General features: G+C 41.2%; 1 protein-coding gene across 1 annotated transcript in view; it reads left to right on the plus strand.

Annotated features, from left to right (window-relative positions):
* LOC115115645 (complement C3-like) overlaps nt 1–22,984 on the plus strand; it is a 73,561-nt gene extending 50,577 nt beyond the window's left edge. Inside the window, exons 19-40 of the mRNA XM_065013564.1 lie at nt 5,249–5,388; nt 7,468–7,674; nt 7,780–7,840; nt 8,460–8,540; nt 12,690–12,893; nt 13,288–13,366; nt 13,761–13,917; nt 14,142–14,234; nt 14,597–14,759; nt 16,913–17,070; nt 17,220–17,393; nt 17,500–17,559; nt 17,724–17,808; nt 17,961–18,018; nt 18,360–18,447; nt 18,598–18,687; nt 19,215–19,326; nt 19,998–20,087; nt 20,697–20,777; nt 21,791–21,877; nt 21,993–22,134; nt 22,239–22,984. Coding sequence (XP_064869636.1) covers nt 5,249–5,388; nt 7,468–7,674; nt 7,780–7,840; nt 8,460–8,540; nt 12,690–12,893; nt 13,288–13,366; nt 13,761–13,917; nt 14,142–14,234; nt 14,597–14,759; nt 16,913–17,070; nt 17,220–17,393; nt 17,500–17,559; nt 17,724–17,808; nt 17,961–18,018; nt 18,360–18,447; nt 18,598–18,687; nt 19,215–19,326; nt 19,998–20,087; nt 20,697–20,777; nt 21,791–21,877; nt 21,993–22,134; nt 22,239–22,344 — 2,516 coding nt within the window. The 3' untranslated portion in view covers nt 22,345–22,984. The remainder of the gene's footprint in view (nt 1–5,248; nt 5,389–7,467; nt 7,675–7,779; nt 7,841–8,459; nt 8,541–12,689; nt 12,894–13,287; nt 13,367–13,760; nt 13,918–14,141; nt 14,235–14,596; nt 14,760–16,912; nt 17,071–17,219; nt 17,394–17,499; nt 17,560–17,723; nt 17,809–17,960; nt 18,019–18,359; nt 18,448–18,597; nt 18,688–19,214; nt 19,327–19,997; nt 20,088–20,696; nt 20,778–21,790; nt 21,878–21,992; nt 22,135–22,238) is intronic.
* The last annotated feature ends 4,804 nt before the right edge of the window (nt 22,985–27,788 follow it).

Consider the following 27,788-nt stretch of genomic DNA (forward strand, 5'->3'; position numbering starts at 1 on the left):
CTATTATTGATCAAATTCAAACTCCTTCATAACATTTTAATCAATAAATATCCTAAATAATCCCTCCCAAATTCGAGAATTAAAGTCTACTTTACCTGCTGCCGGCTGGGAAAAGCACTGTTCGTTGTATCTAGTCATCCTTCCTGTCCTCCGTGATAATACGCAGGCCTGTTTTAATTTTGAACCTCAATTCAGAGGACAGGTCTTTAGTAAAACGAGTCAAAAACTCGTCCGTGCACGATTTCCAGCGTATTAACTTCAGATAACAGGGAGAGGTTTTTAGATCCGGCTCAAAGGACCAAATTGATAGAGGAATTCTAAATTCCTGTTTGCTTTAATTGCCGAAACTAATTAACACTCATATCTAATTCATTAATGAATTGTAAGTTCATTAATTATGCATGAAATAGATTGAGACCAGTCTTAAAAGCCAGGTAAATAGCGTTTAATTCAAGTGAGTACTGACCCAAAATACAAAGAACATTACATTTTAAAGAAAGAAGACATAAAATGACGTCATCAGTTTCACACCCTCTCTCAGCCTTATAATGGTGTAGTATTCGGTCCTGGAGATAGTTTCACTCCCCTCATAAACTACATTCCAACCTGTCTAAAGGATAACTTATCTCCCCTAATGGAATCCAACCAAAACATTCTTATCTGTTTGAAAAACTATCTTATCCCTCCTTCTTAAACTTTCCCAGGAGACACAGACACAATTCATTTCTGCTTACATTTTCAGTAACAGTACAATTAAGAACCCATACTTTTCAAATCATAACATAATAGTATTAGCATAAATGGTTCTAATCATTAATGTATACAATTGATCATCTAAACTATATTTTCCTCTAACAGCAACTTGTCTTGGTTCCCCCTTTTCCCACCAGCAAACAAACAAACACCATAACCAAAAACAATACTCACAGGTGATGACAAAGTGCTATGGAGGTGCTCAAACAAAAGATAGCTCAATACATAAAGAGAGTGAAACAGAGAGATCTACAGACATGGCATTTACAGAGAGATTGAGCTCCACAGCAAACAACTGACAGGGTTTTTAAACAAAGGGAAAGGAACAGTGATATGGTAGGAAACAGGAGGAGGTGTGTCTTCTGATTGATGCTTGATTGGTGACTGTTTGGGGAGTGATGATTTTCACCTGTGAGGGGAGAAGGACAGAAAAGAACACAGGATACATACACACACACACACAGGATACCTGTATCCGTAACAGAAGGTGAACCTTCACCCCAGTCTGAGGTCCTGAGCACTATGGAGCAGGTTTTCATCAAGGATCCCTCTGTACTTTGCTCCGTTCATCTTTCCCTCGATCCTGACTAGTCTCCCAGTCCCTGCCACTGAAAAACATCCCCACAGCATGATGCTGCCACCACCATGCTTCATCGTACGGATGGTGCCAGGATTCTTGCAGACGTGACGCTTGGCATTCAGGCCAAAGAGTTCAATCTTGGTTTCATCAGACCAGAGAATCTTGTTTCTCATGGTCTGAGAGTCTTTAGGTGTCTTTTGGCAAACTCCAAGCAGGCTGTCATGTGGCGTTTACTGAGGAGTGGCTTCCGTCTGGTCACTCTACCATAAAGGCCTGATTTGTTGGAGTCCTGCAGCGATGGTTGTCCTTCTGGAAGGTTCTCCCATCTCCACAGAGGAACTCTAGAGCTCTGTCAGAGTGACCATCAGGTTCTTCGTCACCTAACTGACCAAGACCCTTCTCCCCCGATTGATCAGTTTGTCCAGGCGGCTAGCTCTAGGAAGAGTCTTGGTGGTTCCAAACTTCTTCCATTTAAGAATGATGAAGGCCACTGTGTTCTTGGGGACCTTGAATTCTCAGAAATGTTTTGGTATCCTTCCCCAGATTTGTGCCTCGACACAATCCTGTCTCGGAGCTCATTGGACAATTCCTTCGACCTCATGGCTTGGTTTTGCTCTGACTTGCAGTGTCTACTGTGGGACCTTGTATAGACAGGTGTGTGCCTTTCCAAATCATGTACAATCAATTGAATTTACCACAGGTGGACTCCAATCAAGTTGTAGAAACATCTAAATTAGGTATTTCTTTTTTTGTTTTTAATACATTTGCCAGAAAAAAACTGTTTTTGCTTGGTCATTATGGGGTGTAGATTGATGAGGATTTATTTTTATTTAATCCATTTTAGAATAAGGCTGTAACGTAACAAAATGTGGAAAAAGTCAAATGGTCTGAATACTTTCCAAATGCACTGTATATTTCCTTATTGAAGCAATGCAATTAGAACAATACTGAATGCAAACATGTTCAACATATTTAGCAAATATGGGTCAGGCTATTTAACAAATTAGGCTATAGGCCTAACGGACTAACATTGAAATTGGAGTTTATGACAATGCAATACATAAAAGACTGTAAATACATTTGAAGCATGGTGTAGTACATTTACCTACTTATTTTGCAGTAGTGATAGCATATATACTCTCTTCTTAATCCCCACAATGCGTATCAAAGTAGTGTAGGTAAACACTGTATCAATTAATAGGCTGATGGAACAGATCAGAATGTTGAGCTTAAAATGTTGATAAACTATTATTTATTCACATTTTAGGAGCAGCAATGGAAATATCAGTTTGAAATTTAGAAAGAGAGAAGATCTGAAGATGCAACAACTATCATGGGTTGCTAAAATGACTAGGATAATGCCTTTGTCTGCTAGACAATGAAAGAAGGTTGAAAGAAAACCAATAGAACAGATTACTTTATCCTATCCTAGGTATTCTTTATGAAAGAATGTTTATGAGGAAGTCTTTATAAAATAATTTCCTCCATGTTTCTATGGTCGGAGGAAGTTTTGAAGCAAGGGAAGACATGCCTCATCTCTAAAATGTCCAGGTTTCGAAACAGGAAAAAATATAACGAAATAATAGGTGGTGAAAAACCTTGTTAACTTGCTACGAAAGCCTTTTGCAAACTCAATATTATGTGCAGGCACATGCATGGAAAAAGTACTCAATTGTCATACTTTAGTAAAAGTAAAGATACCTTAATAGAAAATAACTCAAGTAAAAGTGAAAGTCACCCAGTAAAATACCACTTGAGTAAAAGACTAAAAGTATTTGGTTTTAAATGTACTTAAGTATCAAAAGTAAATGGAACTGCCTAAATGTACTTAAGTAAAAGTATAAACCATTACAAATTCCATATACAGTGGGGAGAACAAGTATTTGATACACTGCCGATTTTGCAGGTTTTCCTCATTTTTATCATAGGTACACTTCAACTGTGGGGGCCAAAAATCAGAAAATCAGTTTTTTTTAAGACTTTGGCATGACATAAGTATTTGATCACCTACCAACCAGTAAGAATTCCTCAGTGGTAGGGAGGCCCTCCTGCTCTCCACTCATTACCTGTATTAACTGCACCTGTTTGAACTTTATCTGTATAAAAGACACCTGTCCACACACTCAATCAAATAGACTCCAACCCCACAATGGAAGACCAGAGAGGGTGTAAGGACACCAGGGATAAAATGGTAGACCTGCACAAGGCTGGGATGGGCTACAGGACAATAGGCAAGCAGCTTGGTGAGAAGGCAACAATTGTTGGCGCAATTATTAGAAAATGGAAGAAGTTCAAGATTACGGCCAATCATCCTCGGTCTGGGGCTCCATACAAGATCTCACCGTGGGCATCAATGATCATGAGGAAGGTGAGGGATCAGCCCAGAACTACAACTGGAAGCCAGTGGAGAGCTGGGAGGAGCCATGACACTACGCCGTCATGGATTAAAATCCTGCAGAACTTGGGAGGTTGAACACCAAGACGGGCTTTGCCAATGATCATTGGATGATGGATGAGTGTGGTCTGGGGAGACAAAAATGGCAAACAGGCAGGGAGCCCAGGATGAGTACAACCCCAAGAACACCATCCCAACCGTGAAGCATGGAAGTGGAAACATCATTCTTTGGGGAAGCTTTTCTAAAAGGTGACAGGACAAGTGCCTGTGAGGGGAGGATGGATGGGGCCATGTATAGTGAGATCTTGGCCAACAACCTCCTTCCCTCAGTAAGATGATTGTAGAGCATGAACCTAAACAAGAACGGGCCACCTTAAGCCTGGATGTTAGTTGACCTGAACATCTTTGAGGGAGGGTGTTGTCCAGGATCACGCTGTACCAAATATTAAGTTCTTAGTTTCTGATGTATCAAATACTTATGTCATGCAATAAAATTCAAATGAATTACTTAAAAATCATACAATGTGATTTTCTGGATTTTTGTTTTAGATTCCGTCTCTCACAGTTGAAGTGTATCTATGATAAAAATGACAGACCTCTACATGCTTTGTAAGTAGGAAAACCTGCAAAATCGGCAGTGTATCAAATACTTGTTCTCCCCACTGTATTAAGCAAACCAGATGGCACAAATTGCTTTTTAACATTTTTTGACAGATAGCCTGCGGCACGCTCCAACACTCAGACATAATTTATAAACAAGGCATTTATGTTTAGTGAATCCGCCAGATCAGAGGCAGTAGGGATGACCAGGGATGTTCTCTTGATAAGTGTGTGAATTGGACCATTTTCCTGTCAAAATGTAACAAGTTCTTTTGGGTGTCAGGGAAAATGTATGGAGTAAAAAGTACAATACCACAAAAAACTACTTAAGTAGTACTTAAAAATACTTTTACTTAACTACTTTACACCACTGGCAGAGCACATGTCTCTTTGCCATTCCAGTCTCCAAAATGCACTTTTCGGTGGTGGTATAATTTCCACAAAAATGTTAAATTGTTTGTCTACATTTTTTGTCATTGTTGTTCTGAACCCACTGCCCGCAAGTCGTAGTTAAATTCTCATCTGGGCACTTCTATAACATGCCATTTACATCAGAAATAGAGATTTGGTTAAAAAAAGCTAACTGTCCCTTAAGGTTGCATTTGGGCCTATTTTAATTATGGTTTATTCAGATGTTAATTGCACCACCAAAAATGTAGGTAAATGTTTGCCCAATAGGTTTGAGTTTGAGTTATGATGAAGTAAGACAGTTATACTGCATAAGCTCATGGGAGACTTATGTTATATTTTTCAAGAATCAAAGGATTCATTGAAAAGACCATCGAGCAGCAGAAAATATCACAGGTTGTACCTCTTTGGCCATTATCAAACAACCCCAGATGACAATTAACAACTTGTTATTTATCATGACATGATCAGTCTGAAACACAGTCGTTAAAACTATATTTTTCTGTTTGCAGGTGTATGTGTAGCAGAACCTGTAGAAATGACTGTTGTAAAGAACTTCTATGTGGACCTGCGCCTACCATACTCTGTTGTAAACAGAGAACAAGTGCAGATCAAAGTAGTTATACACAACTACGATGAAGAGTCTCAAAAGGTAGATGTCTTGTTTGAAGTCGCTTGATCAGTAAGGCAGTCACTTTAGGCCGATGACTATATATACACTGCTCAAAAAAATAAAGGGAACACTAAAAGAACACATCCTAGATCTGAATGAATGAAATATTCTTATTAAATACTTTTTTCTTTACATAGTTGAATGTGCTGACAACAAAATCACACAAAAATTATCAATGGAAATCAAATTTATCAACCCATGGAGGTCTGGATTTGGAGTAGCACTCAAAATTAAAGTGGAAAACCACACTACAGGCTGATCCAACTTTGATGTAATGTCCTTAAAACAAGTCAAAATGAGGCTCAGTAGTGTGTATGGCCTCCGCGTGCCTGTATGACCTCCCTACAACGCCTGGGCATGCTCCTGATGAGGTGGCGGATGGTCTCCTGAGGGATCTCCTCCCAGACCTGGACTAAAGCATCCGCCAACTCCTGGATAGTCTGTGGTGCAATGTGGCGTTTGTGGATGGAGCGAGACATGATGTCCCAGATGTGCTCAATTGGATTCAGGTCTGGGGAACGGGCGAGCCAGTCCATAGCATCAATGCCTTCCTCTTGCAGGAACTGCTGACACACTCCAGCCACATGAGGTCTAGCATTGTCTTGCATTAGGAGGAACCCAGGGCCAACCGCACCAGCATATGGTCTCACAAGGGGTCTGAAGATCTCATCTCGGTACCTAATGGCAGTCAGGCTACCGCTGACGAGCACATGGAGGGCTGTGCGGCCCCCCAAAGAAATGCCACCCCACACCATGACTGACCCACCGCCAAACCGGTCATGCTGGAGGATGTTGCAGGCAGCAGAACGTTCTCCACGGCGTCTCCAGACTGTCACGTCTGTCACATGTGCTCAGTGTGAACCTGCTGTCATCTGTGAAGAGCACAGGGCGCCAGTGGCGAATTTGCCAATCTTGGTGTTCTCTGGCAAATGAAAAACGTCCTGCACGGTGTTGGGCTGTAAGCACAACCCCCACCTGTGGACGTCGGGCCCTCATACCACCCTCATGGAGTCTGTTTCTGACCGTTTGAGCAGACACATGCACATTTGTGGTCTGCTGGAGGTCATTTTGCAGGGCTCTGGCAGTGCTCCTCCTGCTCCTCCTTGCACAAAGGCGGAGGTAGCGGTCTTGCTGCTGGGTTGTTGCCCTCCTACGGCCTCCTCCACGTCTCCTGATGTACTGGCCTGTCTCCTGGTAGCGCCTCCATGCTCTGGACACTACGCTGACAGACACAGCAAACCTTCTTGCCACAGCTCGCATTGATGTGCCATCCTGGATGAGCTGCACTACCTGAGCCACTTGTGTGGGTTGTAGACTCCGTCTCATGCTACCACTAGAGTGAAAGCACCGCCAGCATTCAAAAGTGACCAAAACATCAGCCAGGAAGCATAGGAACTGAGAAGTGGTCTGTGGTACCCACCTGCAGAACCACTCCTTTATTGGGGGTGTCTTGCTAATTGCCTATAATTTCCACCTGTTGTCTATTCCATTTGCACAACAGCATGTGAAATTTATTGTTCCCTTTATTTTTTTGAGCAGTGTGTATATATATATATATATGAATGGACAAAGCCATCGATCACGTGACACCATTCATTCCTATGTGAAGACTCAATAGGCCATTGAAGTCAAATGAATTCAGTTAACGTTAAGATGGTGACATAACATACGCAGTTTGACCTAGTCCAGGAAGTGATGTTGCCGGCCATCTCAGTGCTGCCTCCTCTCATTGAGTAACTCAAGTTGAAGGCCGACTGGGGTAATGCAGAATGCCATTATCAACTGAATGATCCTTATAACTTCTGTATGTGATTTAAAAACAATCCGTTCAAGGACAAACATCTGGTGTATTAGAAGCCATTATTGGTACCATCATTGTCTTCAATTTGTATTTTTACACAGATTGTCATTTTTCCATTCACTATAATGGGGGATCCTATTTATTGCAAACAAGGCCTGCAGCCCGCGGTTGGCGTTGAACTTTCGTGGCTTCAATGAGAGGGGACATTCTCCCCTGATTTAGACACAACTTAAATAACTTCTCATCTCTATTTGTAGGTCACAGTTTTGTTAAAGGCGAGTGAGGATCTGTGCACAGCAACGAATTACAGAGGATCCTACAAGGAAATAATTAATGTGGACAAAAAGTCACAGAAAGTCCTGTACGTCACTGTCTTTCCCATGAAACCAGGCAAACACCAAATCACTGTAACGGCCCGGAGCGAGTATTATAGAGATGGCATAGAGAAACAACTTCTTGTTGTGGTGAGGCTGCCTGCACCTGCTCGTGATGCTCACAGTTTAGTTGAGGACACATAAAATGTTTCTTTAAAATGTTTCTCTCTCTTCCCGTTTCTGCTCATATCATAGCCAGAAGGAGTGGAGATGGCCGAACTAGAGGAAAGGTTGTTGCAACCAGATTTTATGAACGGTTTGGACCAAAACAGCTGTTTACCCTCCATCAGATCTTGAAAAATAACATGGCTTAAAGGAGTGGTTCAGAACTTTACAACTTGATGTTAGATGGTTCCTCACCTTGAAAGTATTCTATGGGCGAGAGAAACTGTAATCCATGGTTCGGTTTACTTTAAACAGCCACTACAAAATTCAGCTAACTTCAGCCACTACAAACTAACAATCAATGGAAGTATGGCTAATGTATGTTTTTACATTAAAATGGCCATATCACCTGTAAGTAAGATCAAACCAAATATGGAGTTGATTTGAGTTGATTTCAAGGCGATTTGTTCTGAGAGAAAAAAACATGCTCAAATGCCTTCATCACATCCATTGATTGTTAGCTTGTGGTGACTAAATTTAACTGAAGTTTGAAGTGGCCGTGTAAAGAAAACCGAACTATGGATTACAAGTTATAAAATCCTGAACCACTCCTTTCAAATGTATTAAGGCCATTGTCGAGAATGTGCCAGAATGTCCTCCTGAGATTACACAGAGGCCTAAATCTATGATATCAACAACATTGGTTGATATTATGTAGGTGTGAACATATAATTGGTTATTTTTGTGTTTTTCCCTCTCAAACGAAACAGGGAAGCAGACAGGAAAAGTTGACATTAACCTGAAGAACATGCTTCCAGACACAGTGTCAAGTACTTACATCACTATAGAAGGTATCCTCAACCTAAAAGATTGCTTATTCTAATAAAATAAGTGTGTTGTGACTACTATATATTTAAAAGAAAACATTAATGAAACAATCCAATGGTTTTTGATGTTTTGCTGTCAGTGTGTAGCCTGGTGGAACCAGCCTCATCGCTGAGTTTACCATTCTGTTTCACTTCATGTATCAGTCTAGCCTTCCTCCAATAGATGGGTATTTGGAATAAGTTAGCAAATGACTGATCAAATCACCATCCTCTCAGAAGCAATGGATGGGTTTATGACAAAATGCCACGTGGCCAAACACTGTGCTTTGAATTCGGCCGTCCTCTGATTGGTTGATGGTGATCCAATTGCAGACAAGTACGTTTTGAATAATGCCCCTCATTACAGACGTTGGCTCAAAACAGAAGTAGGCCAGACTGATATGTGAAGAGAAATGGAGTGGTGAAATCTAATCAAATTTTATTTGTCACATGCGCCGAATACAACAGGTGTAGTAGACCTTACAGTGAAATGCTTACTTAGAAGCCCTTAACCAACAATGCAGTTTTAAGAAAATACCAACAACAAAAAAAAGTAAGAGATAAGAGTAACAAATAATTAAAGAGCAGCAGTAAATAACAATAGCAGGGCTATATACACGGTACAGAGTCATAGTCAATGTGCGGGGGCACAGGTGTCGAGGTAATTGAGATAATATGTACATGTATGTAGAGTTATTAAAGAGACTATCAAATCAAATGTATTTATATAGCCCTTCTTACATCAGCTGATATCTCAAAGTGCTGTACAGAAACCCAGCCTAAAACCCCAAACAGCAAGCAATGCAGGTGTAGAAGCACGGTGGCTAGGAAAAACTCCCTAGAAAGGCCAAAACCTAGGAAGAAACCTAGAGAGGAACCAGGCTATGTGGGGTGGCCAGTCCTCTTCTGGCTGTGCCGGGTGGAGATTGTAACAGAACATGGCCAAGATGTTCATAAATGACCAGCATGGTCAAATAATAATAATCACAGGCAGAACAGTTGAAACTGGAGCAGCAGCACGGTCAGGTGGACTGGGGACAGCAAGCTTGTTATGCATAGATAATAACAGAGAGTAGTAGCAGCGTTCCGGGAGGGGAGGGGGGCCTATGAAAATAGTCTGCGTAGCCATTTGATTAGCTGTTCAGGTACCGCTTGCCATGCGGTAGCAGAGACAACAGTCTGACTAAGGTAGCTGGAAACTTTGACAATTCTTAGGGCCTTCCTCTGACACCGCCTGGAATACAGGTCCTGGATGGCAGGAAGCAAGCTTGGCCCCGGTGATGTACTAGGCTGTGCGCACTACCCTCTGTAGTGCCTTGCGGTCGGAGGCCGAGCATTTGCCATACCAGGCAGTGATGCAACCCGTCAGGATGCTCTCGATGGTGCAACTGGAAAACCTTTTGAGGATCTGAGGACCCATGCCAAATCTTTTCAGTCTCCTGAGGGGGAATAGGTTTTGTTGTGCCCTCTTAACGACTGTCTTGGTGTGCTTGGACCATGTTAGTTTGTTGATGTGGGTGCCAAGGAACTTGAAGCTCTCAATCTGCTCCACTACAGCCCCGTCGATGAGAATGGGGGCGTGCTCGGTCCTTCTTTTCCTGTAGGCCACAATCATCTCCTTTGTCTTGATCACGTTGAGGGAGAGGTTGTTGTCCTTGCACCACATGTTCAGGTCTCTGACCTCCTCCCTATAGCCTGTCTCATCGTTGTCGATGATGGGGCCTACCACTGTTGTCATCAGCAAACTTAATGATGGTGTTGGAGTCATGCCTGGCCGTGCAATCATGAGTGAACAGGGAGTGCAGGAGGGGGCTGAGCACGCACCCCTGAGGGGACCCCGTGTTGAGGATCAGCATGGCAGCATGTGTTGTTACCTACCCTTACCACCTGGGGACGGCCCGTCAGGAAGTCCAGGATCCAGTTGCAGAGGGAAGTGTTTAGTCCCAGGGTCCTTGGCTTAGTGATGAGCTTTGAGGGCACTGTGGTGTTGAACGCTGAGCTGTAGTCAATGAATAGCATTCTCACATAGGTGTTCCATTTGTCCAGGTGTGAAAGGGCATTGTGGAGTGCAATAGAGATTGCATCATCTGTGGATCTGTTGGTGCGGTATGCAAATTGGAGTGGGTCTAAGGTTTCTGGGATAATGGTGTTGATGTGAGGCATGACCAGCCTTTCAAAGCATTTCATGGTTACAGACATGAGTGCTATGAGTCGGCAGGCTACCTTAGTGTTCTTGGGCACAGGGTCTATGGTGGTCTGCTTGAAACATGTTGGTATTACAGACTCGGACAGGGAGAGGTTGAAAATGTCAGTGAAGATACTTGCCAGTTGGTCAACGCATGCTCGGAGTACACATCCTGGTAATCCGTCTGGCCCTGGAGCCTTGTGAATGTTGACCTGTTTGAAAGTCTTACTCACATCGGCTGCAGAGAGCGTGATCACGCAGTCATCCGGAACAGCTGCTGCTCTCATGCATGTTTCAGTGTTACTTGCCTCGAAGCGAGCATAGAAGTTATTTAGCTCGTCTGGTAGGCTTGTGTCACTGTGCAGCTCTCGGTTGTGCTTCCCTTTGTAATCTGTAATAGTTTGCAAGCTCTGCCACATCCGACAAGCGTCGGAGCCGGTGTAGTACGGTTCGATCTTACTCCTGTATTGACGCTTTGCCTGTTTAATGGTTCGCCGGAGGGCAATGCGGGATTTCTTATAAGCTTCCAGGTTAGTGTCCCTCTCCCTGAAAGCAGCAGCTCTTCCCTTTAGCTCAGTATGAATGTTGCCTGTAATCCATGGCTTCTGGTTGGGGTATGTACGTACAGTCACTGGGGGGACAACGTCCTTAATGCACTTATTAATAAAGCCAGTGACTGATGTGATGTACTCCTCAATGCCATCGGAAGAATCCTGGAACATATTCCAGTCTGTGCTAGCAAAACAGTCCTGTAGTTTAGCATCTGCTTCATCTGACCACTTCTTTGACTGAGTCACTGGTGCTTCCTGCTTTAATTTTTGCTTGTAATTTGTGCTTGTACGTATCTCTGTGTGTGGAGTAAATGTGGTCTAGAATTTTGTTGCACATTTAACATGCTGATAGAAATGAATTAAAACTGATTTAAGTTTCCCTGCATTAAAGTCCCCGGCCACTAGGAGCGTTTTCCTGTTTGCTTATGGCAGTATACAGCTCATTGAGCGTGGTTTTAGTGCCAGCATCGGTCTGTGATGGTATGTAGACAGCTACGAAAAATTCAGATAAACTCTAGGTATATGATAAGCAGTAGACCACACTACCTCAGGCGAGTGAAACCTTAGATATCGTGCACCAGCTGTTGTTTACATATATGCATAGGCCCCCGCGCCTTGTCTTACCAGAGGCTGCTGTTCTGTCCTGCCGATGGAGTATATAACCCGCCAGTTGTATGTTCTTAACGTAGTCGTTCAACCACGACTCGGTGAAACACAAGATGTTACAGTTTTTAATGTCCCGTTTGGAGGATATACGTGCTTTCAGCTCGTCCCATTTATTTTCCAGCGATTGAACATTAGCTAGCAGGACGGAAGGCAAGGGCAGATTAGCCACTCGTCGCCTGATCCTCACAAGGCACCCGGATCTTTTTCCATGAAATCTCAGTTTCCTTCTCCAGCGAATCACAGGGATCTGGGCCTGGTCGGGTGTCTGTAGTAGTATATCCTCTCATCCGACTTGTTGAAGAATAACCCCAAAATCAAATCAAATCAATCTTTGTCCAGTTTGAGGTGAGCAATTGCAGTTCGGATGTCCAGAAGCTCTTTTTGGTTATAAGAGACAGTAGCAGCAACATTATGTACAATACAAGTTTAGAACAACAGGGGAAAAAAATAAAAAATAGCATGCTTGGTTGAGAGCCGATAAGACGGCAGCCCTCACTTCCGGCGCCATTGTGACCGCAGCGATCATTCTGGTTCTACCAGGCCCAGTGTATATATGACAAAATAATGTACATGTGGGCCAATAAGCATCATCCGGTATAGGCTGCATATATTGGGTAAACCCGATCATTACAATTTTGTAGCTAGCATGAACGGTGTCAAATAGATTACAACATTTGGAATTTGCCTTTCTAAAACAAGAAAACACAAGTTTAAAATGTTGTCTTGGATTAGGGGACTCCCTGGCAGATACAGTAATCAACTCCATTGGTGGCGCAGTGCTGAGTAAACTCATTAAGATGCCGGGTGGCTGTGTAGAGCAGAACCTGGTTTCAATGACTGCCCCCATCATCGCCACACACTACCTGGACCACGCCAATGCCTGGGAGGAGGTGGGAGTGGAGAAGAGAGCTGAGGCGCTTGAATATGTAAAGCAAGGTGAATATACTGTACCATAGAGGCATCACCTGCTTTCTTTGGTGGACATGTGTACATGTTATACCCCTGAAAGGAGGAAATAGATCCCATGGAGATGTAGCTTCGGCTTCAAGTTGCTTGTAATGAGTGAGCTGGGAAGCCCTGTGCGCCCCTATACGAATTCCTAGGTATAACCAATCGAACGCAGAACAGACATCAATTGAGTACACAGATCGCATTATCAACCTTCAGATAAATGAATAGATTATTACATACTGGTACGCATTATGATTCTCTTATTATTTTGTTATTATTAAGGCACTTTTAATTCTATCACATATAATCAAACGTCCTTTTCTCTTCCTCTCTTTCTCCAAATATCGCCTCCACTCTCTCATGTTGTTGATTTCCATAGGCTATCAAAGACACCTTAGTTACAAAAACTCTGATGACACGTATCCTCCATATATAAATGGTAAAATCCCAAGCACATGGTAAGTGAATTTATCAGTTTTGTCTCACTGGGCCTCAATTGTCATTGGTGTATGCAGTTGCATGAATGGTTGTGTATCATTGTAGATTGCTTTACCTGCATTATGGTGGTTAGTTACAATTGTTAAACACATCAGCCTTCTCTTGTGAAACAGAGAGCCACACATCAGCGTTCTGATTCCTAAAACTTATGAAAATCAACCCTATGGATAATCACATTTTAGAAAGACATGATTTTCAAGTTTTTCAGTTATTTAAGAATATTAATACAATACAATTTAGTTCTCAAATGTAAGCTCTTACAAACTGAGCCACACAGGACTGCTTACATCAGACTTACTGTATGATATGACTCGTCAGGCTCCAGAATAGACAATACTGTGTCTTGGTCCCCAGGGTGACAGCTTACACTGCCAAGGTGTTTGCAATGGTGTATATGTTTGGGGACGTGGAGGATATTAGAGTGTGCACACCTTTGAAGTTCCTTGTAAAAAAACAGAACTCTGCAGGAATTTTTCAAGAAGACGCTCCAATCCGTAGTTGGAGGCTCACAGTAAAGTTCTTTATCTCATTTATACTTTTTGTCCACTATTATAAATATAAAACATAAAATCATGTCAAGCAAACATGTTTGGTAAATCCCTTTGAAATGTACTATTTGTCCTGTAGACTTTTGTATGTTTCAGGTTATGTAAGCACAAGTTTTACCACTAATATTGTACTATGTTCAAAGCTATAATTTCCTTGACTAAAATCTGTTCTTCCATCTCCACTCAGGGCGGGATACATACGGAAGGAGATGTGGCAACAACTGCTTTTGTTCTGATAGCCATGCAAGAGACCCTCGGGATCTGTAAGGATATATACACGGTAAACTAGGATAAATACTTTAAGGGGATGCATTGTTGATGGTTTGAGTAGCCTACTTTTGACTTAGTGAAAATTAGTATTGATCACTACATTTGTAAGTCTGTGTGATGGTCTGACGAAAAATTAGATCAGTTTTTTTTCTGCAGTGGACAATTGGGGCTAAGCTGTAATAGTTTGGCATACGGTAGCGTCAGTGAAGACTAGTGTGCTGCTCAGTAATGTGGACCTCTATTCTGCGATGAATATGGAATTCTGGTTATTGTTACAGATTTAAGAGGTCAAACTATTAACAAATTATTCGTTATTAATTATTAGTCTCATTACGGTGTCATTCTTCTTCTGTGTGTGTGTGTTTCTCATAGGACCTAGATGGAGCCATGAAGAAAGCCTCCGATTACTTATTTAATGCACTTCCTGCTCAATCCAGTCCCTACTCTGTAGCCATATCTTCCTATGCCCTGGCACTGACTAAAAAACCTGAATGGAAAGAGAAAATCTTAAAAGAATTAGATCGAACAAGCACAGGTAATATTTTCAGTGCTAATGTTAGTGTTTCTTTCATCCATTGTTTCCCCCAGTTATCTCTTAAAGCCATTTTACTGTGTTCTCTCAAATACACTGAGTCTACAAAACATTAGGAATACATGTGTAGGCCGTCATTGTAAATAAGAATTTGTTCTTAACAGACTTGCCTCGTTAAATAAAGGTAAAAAATAAATAATAATAATAATTCCATGACATAGACTGACCAGGTGAATGCTATGATCCCTGTCGTGGAAATTTCCTCTATTTACCAAATCATGGGAGCAAACCACACACACACGTCAGAGTTAGTTATAAAAGTCCATCTTTAATTATATGAGCTCTTATCACAATCTTGTGATTCTCAGATTAATTCAAGGTCTCCCCAGTGAATTCTCTGAGAGCCTCCTTACAATGCAACTGAGTTCCTTTAATAGCAAAGACACCCATAGTCAGACAGCATAGACATAATTCATCGTTCAGCTTTGTCTCCTTTCCCAAAACCCCAGAACCATAAACCAATCCTCCAAATCAACAGGCATATATCAAATTGTCATTTAGATACAACCACTCTAAATACAAACTCCTGGACAAATTCACGGATAGGAGAGTGACCCTACAGGTCAACAAAGAGGGAGCATAGAATGATTCCAGACACTGCAAACCCTCCTTTCCCCACTGGGAAAGTTAGGGAGTATAAGATATGTTTACACATGATGACACTTTGACCTCTTCCCTCTCGTGTGGCCCATGCAACTTAGTCCTGACATAGAACAGATAACTGCCAATGGCACCCACTATAGTACAACAAAATACATTCTTATGAGAAGTAACTTACACACATTTGATGAATATTAAACATCTTACAAATGTTACCAACATATTCTGATAATTCCACGACATCCCTTATTGATGTCACTTGTTAAATCCATTTCACAATCCATATCATTGTAGATGAAGGTTAAAGAAGGATTTGTAAGCCTTGAGGCAATTAAGACATGGATTGTGTGTGTGGGCCATTCAAAGAGTGAATGACCATGACAAAAGATTTAAGTGCCCCTGAACAGGGTGTGGTAGTGGGTGCCACGCACACTGGTTTGAGTGTCTAGAATTGCAACGCTGCTGGATTTTTCAGGCTCAACAGTTTCCTGTGTGTATCAAGAATGGTCCATCACCCAAAGTACATTCAGCCAACATGACACAACTGTGGGAAGCATTGGAGTCAACATGGGCCCGCATCACTGTGGAATGCTTTCGTCCACGCCACGTTGAATTGAAACTGTTCTGAGGGTCAAACAGGGTGCAGCTCAATATTAGGTCTTGTCTGAAATGCCTGTTAGTCTTTTTTAGTCTTGTCTGTAATGCCTTTTAATCTTATTAGTCTTGTCTGTAATGCCTTTTAATCTTATTAGTCTTGTCTGTTAGTCTTATTAGTCTTGTCTGAAATGCCTGTTAGTCTTTTTTAGTCTTGTCTGTAATGCCTTTTAATCTTATTAGTCTTGTCTGTAATGCCTTTTAATCTTATTAGTCTTGTCTGTAATGCCTTTTAATCTTATTAGTCTTGTCTGTAATGCCTTTTAATCTTATTGGTCTTGTCTGTAATGCCTTTTAATCTTATTAGTCTTGTCTGTTAGTCTTATTAGTCTTGTCTGAAATGCCTGTTAGTCTTTTTAGTCTTGTCTGTAATGCCTTTTAATCTTATTAGTCTTGTCTGTAATGCCTTTTAATCTTATTAGTCTTGTCTTTTAGTCTTGTCTGTTATGTGTCTGACCCTGGTAAGACTAGCTGGCGTCAGCTATTTATTTTTTATTTAACCTTTATTTACCTAGGCAAGTCAGTTAAGAACAAATTCTTATTTACAATGATGGCCTACACCGGCCAAACCCGGACAACGCTGGGCCAATTGTGCACCTCCCTATGGGACTCCCAATCACGGCCGGTTGTGATACAGCCTGGATTCGAACCAGGGTGTCTGTGGTGACGCCTCTAGCACTGAGAGGCAGTGCCTTAGACTGCTACGCCACTCAGGAGCCCAATAATGGGGATCCTTAAACATCAAATTCTTATTTCTTTGATATTAAATCTCTCTCTGTTAGTAATTTTTCTGTACCTATCAGACTTTCACCCTGTACCTGTCTCTCTCCATCTTTCCTCAGGGGGCACTCATTGGGGTGGAAATGATGATAAAGGGGTGGAGGCAACAGGGTATGCACTTTCAGCACTCGTGACACTGGGTGAGCTTAAGAGATCAGAGGCTGTGAGTAACTGGCTGGTGGCCAAGAGTCAAGCAAATGGCCAATTTGGGAACACACAGGTAACAACACAATATAGACAGAAAATGGTACTACTCATGGAAGTAAACACAGTCTGTCATTTCAATGGTTTACGCTCTTGTCTCCCTCCCCCTCATCCCCACCCCACTCCCTTCTATCCCCTCTACTTGCTTCGTGTTTCTCTCTCCAGTGCACCATAGTGGTGTTCCAGGCCCTTTCTCTGTTCCTAAAACAGAAGCCTGCCCCACCGGGTAATGACATAAGAGTAAGCCTGTCTGTCAACAGCCCTGTCCGTACGGGCAAAAGCAGCTCTATCGAATGGAATTTAGACCAGAGATCCAGGTTTATGTCACGATCTGAAAGGGTGAGTTACATTGGACTAGCAAACCAATTTGAACAACACAGGCAAATATGGTGTAGTGGCTTTTGCATTCTAGTGGCTTTATTTTATATGCACTTGATTACTGCAGATACCACAGCTGACGGATTTCACTTTCGAAGCAAAGGGGTCAGGGAGAGCAAAATTAAAGGTGTGTGGATCATTCCAGCTGTATTTGGATATTTGTGCACAATAAATATTTCAGTTAATGTAGTATACTCGATGTGTTTGAATATTCTTCCCATACTCATGATAAAATGATATCTTTGACATACTGTAAGAATTCTGATACTGTCATCATTGTGCTCTTTTCAGGTCCTGACAACATACTACGCCATGCTTGTGAAAGAGCAGTCAGTTTGCAAAGGATTTAACATGAGCCATTCAATAGAAAAAAATAGTATGTTCCTGTTTTTCAGAAGAATAGCTTTACTCAAACCCCTTTTGTCCAAGTGTCTTTATGTTATCACTGTTATTTGATCACACCATATTTTAATTACAACCATTTTTTTTGCCAGTACACTTTGGATGTAACTGCTCTGTTTGTTGCAGATGAAGCACAGGCTCCAGACGGTGTTGTCGGTGTCTACAAACTGACCATATGTGTTAGGTGAGAACTAAGGGAAGTTACAGTATACTGTACGTACATGTGGATGATATGATCCTGTTATGTTAGCAGACAGAGAGCAGACAGTAGAGAGGAAAACTACATAATTACACATTTATCTGCAGCTATATACAACATATAGATTGAGAACACACATATTTGAGGATCTCAGAATTTCCCTTGTTGTTCCCTTGTGCATATGCTTACAGTATGTATTGTGGTAGAAGTTTTGGAAGTGACTGATGGGTATCGAAGTACTATATGTAAATGTATTTACAGTAGTGTTGGTGGTGTGGAAGATCTGAATTAACATATTAAATATGTATCTCTCTCTCTAAATGTAGGCCTCTTGAAGGGACCTCCAACAAGATGGCCATTCTGGATGTATCTCTTCCTTCAGGTTTTGTGCCTGACTATACAAGTCTTAATGAGGTACAGTCATCAAAACAAAGTAGCAGTATGTAGAAAGTATCATTTTCATGTTTAGTATCTACACTATACACAACAAAAGGATATACTCCTTCACTAATTGATCATGGAACTCTGAGCTACAGAACATTCCATATGTTTCTGTGTTTGTAGTTGTTGTCTCGCAGGGACAAGTTGATTAACTTCTACCAACTGGACAAGGAGCTTTCTGATAAAGGATCTCTCATTATTCACATATACGATGTAAGTAATTTGGAAACCTATTGAGAACACTGGCAAAGGTAGAGAGTAAGGGGCATTCTAAGTCAGATAAAAAAACTCAAACTATTCCTTATTTTTAAACAACCTGCGTTAGAACTACAACAACTAAGAAAGCACCATAGAGCATTATGGATGTAAAAATGTGATGTAGTGGCTTGCAAATTGGAAGTTACAGGTTACTTGACCAGGAAAAGCACTGGGCCCTAAGGTAAGACAAGTTTTTCCTGACCTTGTGAACTGATCAGTCGAAAACTTTGTGTCATAACCATAGCCTATACACTGAGTGTACAAAACATTATGAACACCTGCTCTTTCCATGACAGCCTGACCAGGTGAATCCAGGTGAAAGCTATGATCCCTTATTGGTCACTTGTTAAATCCACTTCAATCAGTGTAGATGAAGGGGAGGAGACAGGTTAAAGAAGGATTTTTAAGCCTTGAGACAATATTAGGAAGGTGTTCTTAATGTTTTGTACAGTGAGTGTATGCCTTTTTTCCATTCTCTTCAGCTATCTCCTAGTCCTAATTCTGATTACTGCGTACCAGTGACTCTGTATCAAGAATTTACTGTGCGCCTTCTACAGCCTTCTTCAATTAGGGTGTATTCCTATTACCAATCAGGTAAGATCCTTTCAATGTACGGGTTGTCCTTGGTTCGGCCCACCATTGATTTGGGAGTTCAACACAACTGTTTCAAAAAATGCTCTCAATTTCTATTTGAAGTTCTTGTGTCCAACCACTTATCTTATCACAACCATGTATCTTTATATTCCCATTTTTTTTTTTAAATAAAAACACTAAGTGGACTGTGTGCTCACCCCACCAGTCAAAAACCTGGCATGTGCGGCTACTTTCCACCGCACTGATAGAGGACTTTTGAATCCCCTGGAATTTATGTAAAAAATCTTTATTTACAACATTGTGTCAACATTTGAGTCTGATGTCAAATTTAGACTGTACAATAATTAAAGGTGCACTGTGCAGAAATCGCTCTGACATTCCTAGGTTGCTTAAAATTCTAATAGTTTGACTAATTTCTGTTTATGTGACAAAATATGGAAGTATGTAAGTATCATTGTACCATCTAAACCTCTGTGAAATATATTTTCCATAACCAAAAATATTGTTTTTTCAACTGTTTAAAGCTGGTGTAAAAAACAAATTTGTTTGGGTCGCCCAAAAAAGTTACATATTGTAACGTCAATAAAACGCTTTCACTTATAGTCGTACAGCCCAGCAACAGCTATGGAACCCAAACAATATTGACGGAATGATATTCCTCTGTGTTTCAGAAAAGAGCTGCACCAGATTCTACAGCCCCTTTAAGAGTAGCACAGACGAGGACATTATCTGCAGCAACAATGGATGTGCGTGCATTGACAGTAAGATGCTTATTTCATACCACCACTATATATTGGTGGATATTTCAGGGATCTCCTGTAAGATAACTATTGAGTGGCCATTGTTTAGCTATACAACTGTACAAAATTAAATTAGCAACGTAATTGTTTACATTTATTTTATTTAACCTTTATTTAAGTAGGAAAGTCAGTTAAGAACAAATTCTTATTTACAATGACGGCCTACCCCGGCCAAATCCTAACCCAGATGATGCTGGGCCAATTGTGTGCTGCCCTATGGGACTCCCAATCATGGCCGGTTGTAATACAGCCTGGAATTGAACCAGGGTCTGTTGTGACGCCTTTAGCACTGAGATGTAGTGCCTTAGACCGCTGCGCCACTCAGGAGCCCAAATCATTACTACTAACCATTTTTTTGCAGCCATTCCTTATTTTTATAGTTTCATAAATTTCACGGTGGTGATTATTTTGCTTTTGTAGTATGCACATGTACTATGTTTTCACTTCATGTTTAGCATCTCTGCCTAAGCTTGACTTTTATGTTGCCTGCTTGCCAGTTCTCTTAAACATTAGGAAACTCTATTGTTTTGTCGCCCCAAGATTGTTTCCATCCTTAATTTTATCTGACAGAAAATTGTCCATCCGTGAAGAAGGCCGAGTCGTTAACAGCTTCTGACCGTGAAGAGGAAGCCTGCGTTGGGACTAACCCTGGTAAAACAGCACTCACATTTCTCTGACTTCCAATAAACCCTTCTGACACATACTACAACCATAGTCGCGGGAAGTAGAAGTGCTGAGGGTGCTGCAGCACTCCCTGATCAATCAGAATAATTTATAGGAAGAAAAACAATAATATATACAGTGGGGCAAAAAAGTATTTAGTCAGCCACCAATTGTGAAGGTTTTCCCACTTATAAAGATGAGAGGCCTGTAATTTTCATCATAGGTGCACTTCAACTATGACAGACAAAATGAATTTATCTGCAAATTATGGTGAAAAATAAGTATTTGGTCAATAACAAAAGTTTATCTCAATACTTTGTTATATACTCTTTGTTGGCAATGACAGAGGTCAAACGTTTTTCTCATTTTGTCTGTCATAGTTGAAGTGTACCTATGATGAAAATTACAGGCCTCTCTCATCTTTTTAAGTGGGAGAACTTGCACAATTGGTGGCTGACTAAATACTTTTTGCCCCACTGTATATATATATATATATATTTTTGTACAGAAGTAGTGCACTAGGTCTTTACTAGTCTTGTATGAGTGGACCTAAATATCCGTCAGCAGCACAGGGAGTGTCACGCCCTGGCCATAGAGAGGCTTTTATTCTCTATTTTGGTTAGGCCAGGGTGTGACTAGGGTGGGCATTCTAGTTTCGTTATTTCTATGTTTTCTATTTCTTTGTTTTTGGCCAAGTATGGGTCCCAGTTAGAGGCAGCTGTCTATCGTTGTCTCTGATTGGGAATCATACTTAGGCAGCATTTTTCCCACCTGTGTTTGGTGGGTAGTTGTTTTCTGTGTAGTTTATTGCACCTTACAGAATTGTTTCGGGATTTTCCACTTTGTTATTTAGTTCAAGTGTTTTGGTTAATAAAGAATCATGAACACTTCCCACGCGGCCATGACTATACCTACAATAGAATAGGGATAGCCACAGATGTATGTTTACCAAAACATATTTGGTCAAACCCACTTATTTTCACTCTGTTTTCCGTCTGCAGTTTACAACATTCAAGTAAAACATATACAAGAGGATGAGAACACCCTGATCAAATATAAAATGGAGATTCAAAAGGCCTATAAACTTGGTAAATACTACAGTTTTTCCCAAAATCATTATTTGTGTTGCCTCGAGAGAATAAAAAAGTAAAGAGAGAGTGATAGAGGAATCATGTAATGGATATTGCTTATGCTGTCTTACAGGGAATGATTTACAAGTGGATGTTAAAACGGAGAGAGATTTCTATGCCCACCGCATGTGCCAGACGTCTCTTGGTTTGAAGAAGGATAAATTGTATTTATTCATAGGCAACCCAAAAGACATAATACTGGGTGATGATGGCAGGTTAGGATCACAATTAATCTGTTTGATTTGTTTCTTACATTACATGCCACGTTTCATTTTGAAATAATGATTTGTTTGATTAAACCATTTCTGTTGTTTTTAAGTTATTCTTATGTCCTGTCGGGAAACACATGGCTGGAAGAATTTGAATCTGGGGGAGAACAGGCGACTTTCCTGAATAAGCTTGAGACGTCTGGCTGCAGCACTTGAACACAGTGGTCCAGTTTGCTGGTTCATCCCACATCTGTGCATGTAGATGACCCACACAGTTAACTTAACTAAATTCGAGACATGATGTTTATCCTATATTGCAAAATAAATGAAAATTAAACTGAAATATGCTATGAATTTTATGAATAATGACTAAATGATGTATACATTTAACGTAGAACAATAACTAACATAATTCTACCCTGTCACTGTATGATTGTATGACATTTATTAGAATCATAAATCATAAATCTGATGTGTGTAGTTCTAGTCAGAATTAGAACTAGGACTTTTTGTTCCTATTTAGTATGTAAGCAGGGTGCAAGTGTGAAACAAATGATAAGAGGAGCTATCGACAGACAAGCTGTACTACTGTGTTCCTTACAGGACATTCTTTCCCCACCCAGGGAGGGGAGAGATCTTGGGCTTGTAGTAGATTGTATAACAGGTGGCAGACAATGTATGAGTAGGAGAAGACTTATGAACTATATTGTCATTGTTTCTGAGAGGAGGAGGGACATTTATGACGAAATGTGAGGTATATAGACCAATGTACAGGAAATTCTAAACTGCTGACTATGATAGACTGGCCTCTGACTGTTTCATTTTAATAAAAACCTTACAAATTCTTAGTAACAGACAGAGTTGTTTAATTGAAGTTCAGTTTATGAACATTGAGAACAAGATTCTCATAACAAATATCACATTATTATAACAAACATATGTCCTTGTTTTACTTGATCACAATTTATGACATGGTCAGTAGGCTACAAATTAATTACCATTTAGAAAATGTACAGGAAATGATAGGCAGAGCTCTCGTAAATAAACCTGCTGACTGTGGTAGACTGTTTCATTTTAATAAGAACCTGACAAATTCTTAATAACAGAGTATGTTAATTGAAGTTCAGTTTCTGAACATTGAGAACAACATTATCATTACAATTGGTCCTTTGAGAGCCGGAACCCAATACCTGTCCCTGCCGTCCAAAGGTACCACGCCGAAATACCGTGCACGGGCGGGTCATTGACCCGTAAATTAAAGACCTGTCCCCTTACATTGGGGTTCCATTACAGGTCGGCAGAGACGGTGACGGGATCCAACCTACATTGCTTTTCCCCAGTCTATAAGACAGGTCAGTAAATCTTTATTTACGAATTTGGGGGGAGTGATTTAATGTATCTTTGATTTGATGTGCTAAACGGCTTAGAATTAATCAATAATGGGTGCTTAATTATTCTAAACAGATTCACTAGGTTTCTACTTTGTAGTTTAACCAAAATCGATAGTAAGGAAGGCAGGTCCGAAAAGACCTGAGGTAACGTGCACTACCACAAATAACGGAAGGAAGCGATATTAAATAGGTGTTGTTAGATAGGACGGTCGTTTTGTACAAATAGGATAACTTATGGTTAATTGGCATGCGGTAAATTGGCCATACACCCAATTCAAAAGACATACCTAAATAAAGTCCTAATACCTAAATAGTCTATCTGTATATGGGAAGTAGTCTGAGACTATGAAAAGTAGCGATAGATATATTAAAACAGGTGTGGATATAAACTAGGCTTGGTGAGAAAGGAAGGTAATTCTATGTGAACAGGATAACTTAACCTATTCAATACTGAAATAAAGGAGGAGAGGGAAGCCTAATATAGCAGAGTGAGATACGAGATATTAACATTAAAAGTCCTATGACACAACAGATAGTTGTACAGGTGAGACCTAATGTCCGATCGACAGTCAACTCTATAGATAAAGTTTCCAGAAAGGAGAAACACACATCAAACATCACATACACATAGGTTAAAAAGATACACAACTATAGTAATTGGATAACGGTAAACAGCACATACAAAGGAATACATACACCTAGATTGTGAGCATAAGCATAGTAACTGCAAGGTTTACTAACAATGGGTAGTAAATCCTCAAAGGAGGTTCCGGAATTAACAGGAGATGAGTGGTATATGCAACGAAAGGATTAAATAAACGTCTATTTCAGTTTAAAGTGGAGGAAGAAGTATGAATTTGACGGACGTTTAAATAAAGAAAAACTGGAATCAATTATTAAATAAATAAATAGGGTTTGTGAGGACAAGGTAGAGATGCAAGGACAGAAGGGCTCGACATGTGCTCGTATGTGGTTAGCCGAGGCAAGGAAGAGCGCAGAGAGAGAAAAGAAAAAGGAAGTAAAAAAGCAGGAAGATGTAAGTTGCCAGCAACAGAGAGCAATAACTCCCGCAGCCCCTTTGGAGGTCCCTCATAAGGCTAAATTATATCCCACCCGGATAGACCAGGCGTGGAGAGAGAATCCTGCCCTAGGGAAAGTCAGGAAAGATATAACATAACTAGGACAGGATTTAGCAAACTTGAAAAAAGTGTATGGAGACAGTCAAAAGAAAGGTGTAGATAGTCAAGGGAAACAGCAGGTTTCAGTAGTCTGGAAAAGAAGGCAAGCATAGAGAAAGGGCGAGAGAAGGTTACAAGATAAGGGGACATACAGAGAAAACGAGAGAGCGATAGTAAGGAGAATCCTCACTGGGGAAAGCTTGGACCTTTAAATTAGGGCCATTTTCTGGGAATTGTCTCGGTGCCGTAGTTTGTGACAACAGACAATTATAATAACAGGGTTGTTTGCGGGGAGGCTCCGTCATTCCAATAGTGATGGTGGTCGAGGGGTGGAACTCTTGCCTACAACGCGAGAGACTCGGGTTCCTATCTCAGCCTAGGCACCGATAGACTAAAATTCATTCTGATTATAATTCAAATATGGATATGTTTTGCCGGGAGAGATACGGTTGTTAGGGTTTGTTAAAGATTTTTTTTTTTTTTTTTTTTTAATTTATTTCACCTTTATTTAACCAGGTAGGCAAGTTGAGAACAAGTTCTCATTTACAATTGCGACCTGGCCAAGATAAAGCAAAACAGTTCGACAGATACAACGACACAGAGTTACACATGGAGTAAAACAAACATACAGTCAATAATACAGTATAAACAAGTCTATATACAATGTGAGCAAATGAGGTGAGAAGGGAGGTAAAGGCAAAAAAGGCCATGGTGGCAAAGTAAATACAATATAGCAAGTGGAATGATAGTTTTGCAATGGAAGAATGTGCAAAGTAGAAATAAAAATAATGGGGTGCAAAGGAGCAAAATAAATAAATTAATTAATTAATTAAATACAGTTGGGAAAGAGGTAGTTGTTTGGGCTAAATTATAGGTGGGCTATGTACAGGTGCAGTAATCTGTAAGATGCTCAGACAGTTGGTGCTTAAAGCTAGTGAGGGAGATAAGTGTTTCCAGTTTCAGAGATTTTTGTAGTTCGTTCCAGTCATTGGCCGCAGAGAACTGGAAGGAGAGGCGGCCAAAGAAAGAATTGGTTTTGGGGGTGACTAGAGAGATATACCTGCTGGAGCGTGTGCTACAGGTGGGAGATGCTATGGTGACCAGCGAGCTGAGATAAGGGGGGACTTTACCTAGCAGGGTCTTGTAGATGACATGGAGCCAGTGGGTTTGGCGACAAGTATGAAGCGAGGGCCAGCCAACGAGAGCGTACAGGTCGCAATGGTGGGTAGTATATGGGGCTTTGGTGACAAAACGGATTGCACTGTGATAGACTGCATCCAATTTGTTGAGTAGGGTATTGGGGGCTATTTTATAAATGACATCGCCAAAGTCGAGGATTGGTAGGATGGTCAGTTTTACAAGGGTATGTTTGGCAGCATGAGTGAAGGATGCTTTGTTGCGAAATAGGAAGCCAATTCTAGATTTAATTTTGGATTGGAGATGTTTGATATGGGTCTGGAAGGAGAGTTTACAGTCTAACCAGACACCTAAGTATTTGTAGTTGTCCACGTATTCTAAGTCAGAGCCGTCCAGAGTAGTGATGTTGGACAGGCGGGTAGGTGCAGGTACCGATCAGTTGAAGAGCATGCATTTAGTTTTACTTGTATTTAAGAGCAGTTGGAGGCCACGGAAGGAGAGTTGTATGGCGTTGAAGCTTGCCTGGAGGGTTGTTAACACAGTGTCCAAAGAAGGGCCGGAAGTATACAGAATGGTGTCGTCTGCGTAGAGGTGGATCAGAGACTCACCAGCAGCAAGAGCGAACTCATTGATGTATATAGAGAAGAGAGTCGGTCCAAGAATTGAACCCTGTGGCACCCCCATAGAGACTGCCAGAGGTCCAGACAGCAGACCCTCCGATTTGACACATTGAAATCTATCAGAGAAGTAGTTGGTGAACCAGGCGAGGCAATCATTTGAGAAACCAAGGCTGTCGAGTCTGCCGATGAGGATGTGGTGATTGACAGAGTCGAAAGCCTTGGCCTGATCAATGAATATGGCTGCACAGTAATGTTTCTTATCGATGCCGGTTAAGATATCGTTTAGGACCTTGAGCGTGGCTGAGGTGCACCCATGACCAGCTCTGAAACCAGATTGCATAGCAGAGAAGGTATGGTGAGATTCTTAATGGTCGGTGATCTGTTTGTTGACTTGGCTTTCGAAGACCTTAGAAAGGCATGGTAGGATAGATATAGGTCTGTAGCAGTTTGGGTCAAGAGTGTCCCCCTTTGAAGAGGGGGATGACCGCAGCTGCTTTCCAATCTTTGGGAATCTCAGACGACACGAAAGAGAGGTTGAAAAGGCTAGTAATAGGGGTGGCAACAATTTCGGCAGATAATTTTAGAAAGAAAGGGTCCAGATTGTCTAGCCCGGCTGATTTGTAGGGGTCCAGATTTTTCAGCTCTTTCAGAACATCAGCTGAATGGATTTGGGAGAAGGAGAAATGGGGAAGGCTTGGGCGAGTTGCTGTTGGGTGTGCAGTGCTGTTGACCGGGGTAGGAGTAGCCAGGTGGAAATCATGGCCAGCCGTAGAAAAATGCTTATTGAAATTCTCAATTATGGTGGATTTATCAGTGGTGACAGTGTTTCCTATCTTCAGTGCAGTGGGAAGCTGGGAGGAGGTGTTCTTATTCTCCATGGACTTTACAGTGTCCCAGAACTTTTTTGAGTTAGTGTTGCAGGAAGCAAATTTCTGCTTGAAAAAGCTAGCCTTGGCTTTTCTAACTGCCTGTGTATAACGGTTTCTAGCTTCCCTGAACAGCTGCATATCACGGGGACTGTTCGATGCTAATGCAGAACGCCATAGGATGTTTTTGTGTTGGTTAAGGGCAGTCAGGTCTGGGGAGAACCATGGGCTATATCTGTTCCTGGTTCTAAATTTCTTGAATGGGGCATGTTTATTTAAGATGGTTAGGAAGGCATTTTTTAAAAATATCCAGGCATCCTCTACTGACGGGATGAGATCAATATCCTTCCAGGATACCCCGGCCAGGTCGATTAGAAAGGCCTGCTCGCTGAAGTGTTTCAGGGAGCGTTTTACAGTGATGAGTGGAGGTCGTTTGACCGCTGACCCATTACGGATGCAGGCAATGAG

Source organism: Oncorhynchus nerka, linkage group LG9b (genome assembly GCF_034236695.1).
Source record: "Oncorhynchus nerka isolate Pitt River linkage group LG9b, Oner_Uvic_2.0, whole genome shotgun sequence".
Lineage (NCBI taxonomy): Eukaryota > Metazoa > Chordata > Actinopteri > Salmoniformes > Salmonidae > Oncorhynchus > Oncorhynchus nerka.